This window comes from Tarenaya hassleriana, unplaced genomic scaffold (genome assembly GCF_000463585.1).
Source record: "Tarenaya hassleriana unplaced genomic scaffold, ASM46358v1 Cleome6, whole genome shotgun sequence".
NCBI lineage: Eukaryota > Viridiplantae > Streptophyta > Magnoliopsida > Brassicales > Cleomaceae > Tarenaya > Tarenaya hassleriana.
This window is the reverse complement of record NW_010968505.1, coordinates 4,980,097-4,988,497: the sequence shown is the minus strand read 5'-3', so window position 1 is coordinate 4,988,497 and position 8,401 is coordinate 4,980,097. Positions and strand designations below refer to the sequence as shown.

Sequence of the window (8,401 nt, the reverse complement as noted above, 5' to 3'; positions counted from 1 at the left end):
GAAGAATCGCTGGGGACGTATTCCGGTCGACCGATTTCCATGACGTCGTTCCAAGTGAAAGAGCTGTCGGAACCGACATTCGCAGTTACAGTGGACAAAGCGCAGGAAAGACGAAGCAGAGGACGAGACGACCGCCATGGGAGCGTGGTTAAGACGCGCTTTGAGAGAGCGTGGGACGTTAAGGAGAAGGTGAAGGCGTGATTCAAGAAGCAAGCTCCATAGGCCATTTTGATAGACATGTCCTGTTTGAATTGTAACGGGTGGTAATCACTTTTTGTTGAGAAAAAATTGTCAATTATATTTTAGGATATTTAAATTAATTTAAATTTTATATATTTATATCAAAATAATCACGATTTATTGTTATAACTCCATATAAATAATATATTCTTATCTAAAATAATAATAATTCCCAACTGTATCATCTTCGAATTTCTATCAATGAAATTCATCTCTCTAATCTCTATTAGCAAAATGTATTATATATTTTTATATAATAAGAATCTCTAAATACATTTTTCTATTAAAGAGCTCTCTTATTTTTTATTAATTAATTAATTATAATAATATTAGGACAATAGATTAATCACAATATCTAAGCCAAAATTGTGAATATAGGACGAATACCAGTACCATCATTTAGGTTTAATTATTATCGAGTTTATCTTTTATTCAATTTTTACTGATAAAAATATTATTTAAACCAATTATATCTTAATATTAAAATTTATTCGGTTTGAATCCACTTTGGTTACATATAATGGAACCGAAATGTCAAAGGAACCAAAAGCTGAATAATAACTATTTTATAATTAAGGAAAAACCAAATGTTAAGAATTCAGACACATGAAGAAACAACAAGGAAGACCAAGATTCTTAACTAAGACAAGATCAAATACAAAAGCTTGAATTATAACACTTATCAACTTCATGCCCCTTCCTGCTTATGATTTCAATACGCTCTCTTCTCTCCAAAATGTTCACAATCTCTTGAACTGTTGAAAGTATAGGTGGATTCTTCTTCAATCCAGCTTCACAGAAGAAAACAAGTAGTGGACGAACCAGAAGGAAGAGAGGAAACCGACCGAGCCAGTCACGAACATGATGGCAAGAACCATCAAGAACGAGTAGCCCAGGTAAAGAGTGGCCGAGACAGGACCGCTCAGGCTTTTCAGGTCGAAGACCAGATAGTTTATGGAGTATATGAAGATGTATATAGCCACTGAGCCTGAAGCAAAGAACGACTTCCACCACCATTTCCAGTCCTCAACGCAGAGATGCATGTATGTCAACACTAGGGATACCTCAGCGCACACAACCACTAGGAGGATCAGGACGATGAATAGGAACCCGAAAACGTAGTAGACACGGCCCATCCAGATGCTGGACATGATGAAGAAAAGCTCGATGAAGAGGGTTCCGAAGGGTAGGGTTCCAGCCCCGAAAACGAGAAGCCATGACGGGTATTTCTGGGCCGGGATTTCTCGGGGGATTTGATTGGTTCGAACTGGGTATTCGATGTGAGGAGCCTTGGCACCAAAGTAACCGCCGATAAGAGTGAGGGGGACCGAGATGCAACACCCCGCCGATAAGAGTGAGGGGGACCGAGATGCAGAACCAGAGGAGGAGGAGAATGACAAACAGAGAGAAGGGTATGGCTCCAGTGCTATGACTGCCCCATAGAAGGAAGTTCAGCGTTGTAAGGATCGAAAACGCTATGCCCGGGAAAAAGCAAGCGGCTTTCCATGCAACGGATACCCATCCATGGTGATTACCGCAGCTGATTGTCCTCCAAAGTCGAACTGCAACATAACCAGCTGCAATACCAAGAATCATGTAGAAGAACAGCATACCTGTGATAAGTGCTCCACGAGAAGCTGGTGACATGAACCCAAGAGCAGCAAACAAGATAGTAACAACAGCCATGCCGAGAATCTGAACACCATCACCAACCATTACACACAAAAGCGACGGATTTGATGGAGCCCGGAAAACATCCCCAACGACAAGCTTCCACCCCGATAACTCCTCATTCATCTGAGCTTGAGCCTCCTTGTCAAGTTCCTCATAGTGGGTCAAATCCCGCCTAACAGTTCTCAAGAATATCACAAGAACAATGCCAGCCAAGAACGTGATAACCATAAGAGAGTTCAAGATTGAGAACCAGTGAACCTTCGCTCCCTCCATCTTCAAGTAAGCATCCCATCTAGACGGCCATTTGATATCGCTCAGCTCAAAGCTGACTTCATATGTAAATCCAATCGACTGGCCTTCCCTGATAGACATAGATACACTGGTGGAATCACATTTGATTGGGCTTGTGTATCTGTCATACATTTTCAACTTCTTTGTGGTGTCCCCATTATGTGCGAAGCTACAAGGAATCACCTCAAACCCGACAACCATGTACCCGGGTTCATCTGAATCCTTCTTCCCCATTGTTGGAATCATCTCAGCTGCATCCCCAGTACCCATGACCCGCGCCACATTTGGGTCTTCGTATTTGTGGACAAGAACCTTGAACTTCAAGTGGTTGAAAACGTAGTAGACGCCCTGCACCTTAATCCCGACTGGAAACCCCGTCCACCTCAGAACGTAACCATCTTTCTCCGTGTACCGAATGGCGGGTAAATTGTCGAGGATCAGATTAACTTGATACATCTCATCAATCCTCTTCTTCAAAAGCTTAAAGGTATCAGCATTCAGCTTTTCAGTCTGACACATGAAGATCTCGCTCTCATTGGTGAACATCTTAAACTTATAAGGCGAGTTCTCGATCCGATCCCCCATGAGAAGTTCACCAAGATTCTCTGCACTATCTTTAACACCATCGGGGGGTTGGCAGAATGGCAAACTGTAATAGCTAAACGGCATCTCCGTTTCGATCGAAGTAAGTGAATTCACTTTCACATTCAACGGATCACCGACCTTATACTTATGGGGATAACTACCAGGAAGATAAAATCCATACGCCGATTGAGCAATGAAGACCATTGCAAGCACCCAGATTCCGAATCGATCCATCGAGCTCAAATCCGAACAAACCCGCATAAACTTCGACAGATCTGGATGACCCAGATCGGGAAATAACCAAAAGAGCACAGATCTAAACCTTCTCCGCAACAAAAATCTTATCCACGAAGTGATGCGACACAGAAACAGAGTCGAGATCGGGACTCACCTACGTGGAGAAGAAAAGACGAGTTTGTGGAAGATCCGATCAGGGAGAAAGGTTTGGTCCCTTCACCGGAGGAAACGACGGCGATTGACGTCGATCGAAGTGGGGAATAACGTGAAGATGATCGGCGACGAGTGCACCGAATGAAACGAGTAAAATGTTGCTCGGGGCCAACGATGGCAAAATCTCGAGTCCCGTCTTATAACATCGAGAAGCGAAATTAGGCTGATTCTTCATTACTTTGGCCCGGATGTTTATGTTAATTACCGTTCTTGCCACTATGTCGGTGTGAAAATTGTGTTTGATCTTTGATTGGTTGAGTTTATTTTCATGAACACAAAAAAAAATCTTTAAGATGCTTTTAAGAATTTCCTGAAAATAAAATATTTGGAGCTTTCTAATTAATTTTTGTCATTACATTGTCATTTCTATTTGATCACCAATCAATTCAAATCAAATACATTATAATTCCGAATAGAAATTTGATTTAAATATTTTTTAAAAAGGAATAAATCAAATTCAAATCAAAATCATCGGAAAAAATAAAAATATATTTAGAAATGAATATTTTTATTAATAACCATCGAATGGAAATAGAACGCGTATCCACCAACCCTAAATATTTAGAAGTAAATAATATTATCTTAGCATATATACGTATAGACAGGGTTTTTTTTTTTTTTTTTTTTTTTTTTTGCTAAAATGATTTAATGAAACATAAATACAATATTGGATAAAATATTTTATTGAATCTTAAAATCATGTTGAAAACAACGTATGAAGTTTTACCTTCAAGAATTCTATAAACGTATACAAGGAACAAAAAAATTTCTGGGACGTGAAACTTTACTAATCAAAAGGTAATGAAAAAATGTGGGTAGAAAAATTAATATAAATAGCTAAATGGCCCATTGAAAATTAAAAACCATTGATAAGATAACTCCGCAAGGGTAAGAAAATATATTTAACAATTAAAATAAGAAAATGGGCCCAACCCAGTATCAATATATGGTCCAACTCGGTTTAAGAGTACACAAAATTAAATAATTAAAATTTGTCTGCACGGTTTATATATATATGATGCGTATATGTGTGTATATTTAATTATGTCTGTGAAGTCTGTATACATATATACATATACATACTCGCACGCTTACACATAGATACACACATATATGTATACGTGTGTATATATACATGTATATATACTCGCACGCTTACACATAGATACACATATATGTATACGTGTGTATATATACATGTATAAATGTGTACGTGTCTATATGTACATGACTACATGTATATGTGTATAATATGTGAAAAATATATATATATATATATATATATATATTAATATGTGTTTGTATATATATTTAATTTTTTAAAATTGTTGATGCGATGATTTTTTAATGACGTGACATTTATATTTAATGAAAAAAAATAGATTTTAGAAGAGTTCGTTTCTTTATTTAAAAGTTTAAGAATTTTATATTTGTGTGACATATTTTGTACAAGATGTTACATAGCAGTATTCTATCAAAATCAAAAATAAGATTTGAATCATTTTTTCTCTAAAATTTTGTTTTCAATATATTCCTAGTGGCTAACTATTACATTGATTTTTCAAGATAATAATAATAATAAATAATAAATAATAATAATAATAATAATAATAATAATGGTACAACGTTTATAAGATATGTGTCACGGTTGGGCCAAATGGAGGCCTAGCCATTGACCACAACTACACGAAAACCATATCATTTAATTGAATATGGAAGTGTGCCCATTCGAACCGACATTTCTAAAAATGTGCAAACATCATACGACGACCAAAGAACCCTCTGATTCAATCCTCGGTTTCACAATATGATATAACAACTCTCTTTTTTTTTTTGTTAACGCGTCAATTACATGTTAATGCACCAATGATGGTGATAGTGGATAGGGAACATGTTATGGATTTTTGCTAAGAATATTGGATTCCGACGGCATAACTTAGATGATCCATTAAAGACATTAATCATTATCAAGTATCAGGTACAATTAAAAAAAACCATAATTATATTTAGAAACTGTTGGTATTTTTAGAGTAAATGAATGGGGTTTATTAATAATCTCTCAAGAGATTCATAGTTATATGTATTACGGATATGGTGGAGGAGTTAAATGTTCGTAAATGATATAATATGGATCGGTGAAACACATATGTGTTTGGTAGTAAAGTTGTTCGGTTTGTGAGTGAGGTATACCTCAAATCGGGTGAAGTAGAACTCCGTCTTCATGACGAAAACAAAATTTTCTTTATAGAAATGTAACTCGGTCCGTGTTAGATTTAACTCGGACCGTGTTGATTGTCTGAGGAAAAAATTCGTGTTGCACAGAAATTTGACACGGCCCGTGTCATGTGGAACTCGATCTGAGTCAAAAGTCTGTGAGAAGTACTTCATGTTGTGTCAAGTGTAACTCGAAACATGACAGTTATATACGAACTGATGCGATTCTTCGCGTAATAACTGCAGATTTTGCAACTTTTGGTGATGTTCTTTGGTGTTTATATACTAAAGACGTCAGAATAAGTTGGTCAAGAGATTAATTCGATTTTTGAGAGATTTTGAGAGCACTTTCGGAAGTTTCTTGCAAAAACTCTCCCGAAAGCTTTTGTTCATCTTCTTCTTCACGTTTCCTTGTCTGTGCGTTCTTGAACGAGCAATTCTAGAACGTATTTCTCTTCATTGTATCTCAGAATCGTATTCCGGTAGTCCTTGCTCGTAACGGACGGAATAACGGTTTTAGGAAAGTGTCTACACGCCTTGAAGAGATATCCGGTCCCTCGATTCGATTTCATTCTCGTTTTTCCGTTGTTTTTCCTCCAGATTTCTAACAATCTAAAACCGTTATACACTCGAGGATGACATCTTATGTGAGGGATTTGGCTATGAATTTTCACAAACTCGACAAGTTCGAGGGCGTGGGCTTTAGGCGGTGGCAGAAGAAGATGCACTTCTTGTTGACAACGCTGAAAGTCATCTACGTCATCAGCACACCCAGACCGGAAGAGACCGAAGAGGAAAATTTAGCGCAGGTATGTATACAGAACAAATGGGACAACAAAAACTATGTATGTTGCGGTCATATTCTCAACGGTATGTCAGACGAACTTCTTCTTCGTTTGTTGTTGATGATTTCGATGTGTCTATGTTGTGGCATGCAAGACTAGGACATGTTCATTACAAACGTGTTAACTTTATGTCGAAAATGGATTTAATTCCACCATGCACGTTGAATGAGGAAAATGTATTACATGCATGAAAACAAAAATAACCCGTCATTCTTTTTCTAGCATAGAACGAAGTTCAGAAATGTTAGAACTAGTACATAGTGATCTATGTGACTTGCATGGTACACCATCTTTAGGAAATAAGAAATACGTAGTAACGTTCATAAGATTCTACTCGTTTTGCTATGTGTTCTTGTTGCATTCGAAGGATGAAGCTCTAGATAGATTTAGAGCGTATAAATCCGAGGTTGAATTACAACTCGGGGTTAAGCTTAGGATTGATAGGAGAGGGGAATACTATGATCCTAGGACGTATGATGAGGCCATGAAATCGCAGGATGTAGCTTTTTGAAAAGAAGCAATACATGATCAGATGGACTTACTCGTTTTGCTATGTGTTCTTGTTGCATTCGAAGGATGAAGCTCTAGATAGATTTAGAGCGTATAAATCCGAGATTGAATTACAACTCGGGGTTAAGCTTAGGATTGATAGGAGAGGGGAATACTATGATCCTAGGACGTATGATGAGGCCATGAAATCGCAGGATGTAGCTTTTTGAAAAGAAGCAATACATGATCAGATGGACTTCATCATGAGCAACGATGAAGAGGGTTCCGGAAAGAAGCGATAAATGATGAGATGGACTCTATCATGAGCAACAACACTTGGATCTTAGTAGATCCTCCTCCGGGTTGTAAACCGATTGGTTGCAAGTGGATCTTCAAAAAGAAGATGAGAGTCGTTGGAACTATCGATAAGTTCAAGGCTCGTCTAATAACTCAAGGCTTTAGGCAAAAATAGGGTATTGATTTCTTTGATACGTATGCACCAATAACTAGAATAGCTACAATAAGATGTTGATCGCTCTTGCAATAATAAACAATCTTGTGATCCACCAAATGGATGTCAAAATGACATTCTTGAATGGTGATCTAGAAGAGGAGGTGTATGTGAAACAACCAAAAGGTTTTATACTATCGGGATAAACACACACAAAATGTGCAAGCTAGTCAAATCGTTGTATGGGTTGAAACAATCACCCAAACAATGACATCAAAAGTTTGATGACATCATTTTGACTAACGGTTTTTATCTAAATCAATCAGACAAGTGTGTATATAGCAGACTTGATGATAACGATCATTGAGCTATAATTTGCTTATACGTGGATGATATGCTCATATTCAGTACAGAATTAGAGCAAGTCGAGAAAACAAAAAATTTCTTGTCATCGAAGTTTTCGATGAAAGATCTAGGAGAAGCGGATGTTATCCTTGGAATTAGGATAATGAGAGATCGCGGTACGATTTCACTCTCTCAATCACACTACATTGAGAAAGTGTTAAAACGTTTTGATCTCTACGATAGTACTCCGATTTCTACACCGATGGATTGTAATGCTAAATTAGTAGCAAACAAAGGAGAACCAGTGTCTCAACTTGAATATGCTAGTGTCATTGGATGCTTAATGTATGCTATGACTAGCACTAGACCCGACATAGCATCGCAGCTCCACCTAGTAGGTACAGCCAACCACTCACCGAGGCATGATCCTCTTCACTAGAGTTCCAACTCGCATCCGTATATCCTTCTAACACCGATATTAGAGGATTTAACTCATTGAACTCAAGATCTAACGTTGTATTAGACGTTGAGTTGAGATTCCTCTAATTGTGATTTAATCAATAGGCCCAAGACCCATCCCTATAGTCATTTTGTGCAGCATGTCCCTCGACAAACTCTTGGTAAGAGCATCAGCCAAGTTTTGTTTCGTACGCACAAAATCCACCACTATGGCCCCGTCTTTTATAAGACCGTTTACATAGCTATGTCGTAAACCAATGTGTCTAGACTTTCCGTTATATACATGGCTATATGCCTTAGCCAACGTTGCTGCACTATCGCAATGTATTGTGATAGGCGATACCGGTTTAGGCCATAA

At 37.7% G+C, this 8,401-nt stretch overlaps 1 protein-coding gene across 1 annotated transcript; it reads right to left on the bottom strand.

Moving 5' to 3' along the window:
• Nucleotides 1–785: 785 nt before the first annotated feature.
• On the bottom strand, nucleotides 786–3,369 carry LOC104799626 (transmembrane 9 superfamily member 11). Its single transcript, XM_019200812.1, has 2 exons — nucleotides 1,610–3,369; nucleotides 786–1,572 (listed from the first exon to the last, which is right to left on the bottom strand). Exons 1-2 carry the CDS (start codon nucleotides 3,049–3,051, stop codon nucleotides 1,023–1,025), a joined length of 1,992 nt encoding a protein of 663 aa, XP_019056357.1. The 5' UTR covers nucleotides 3,052–3,369; the 3' UTR covers nucleotides 786–1,022.
• Between the last annotated feature and the right edge of the window lie 5,032 nt (nucleotides 3,370–8,401).

Excerpts from the sequence above, each read along its gene's own strand:
- LOC104799626 (XM_019200812.1), bottom strand. The coding sequence starts at position 3,051 with ATGCGGGTTTGTTCGGATTTGAGCTCGATGGATCGATTCGGAATCTGG. Across the intron at positions 1,573-1,609 it reads CTCCTCCTCTGGTTCTGCAT|CTCGGTCCCCCTCACTCTTA; the intron begins CTCGGTCCCCCT and ends GGGGTGTTGCAT.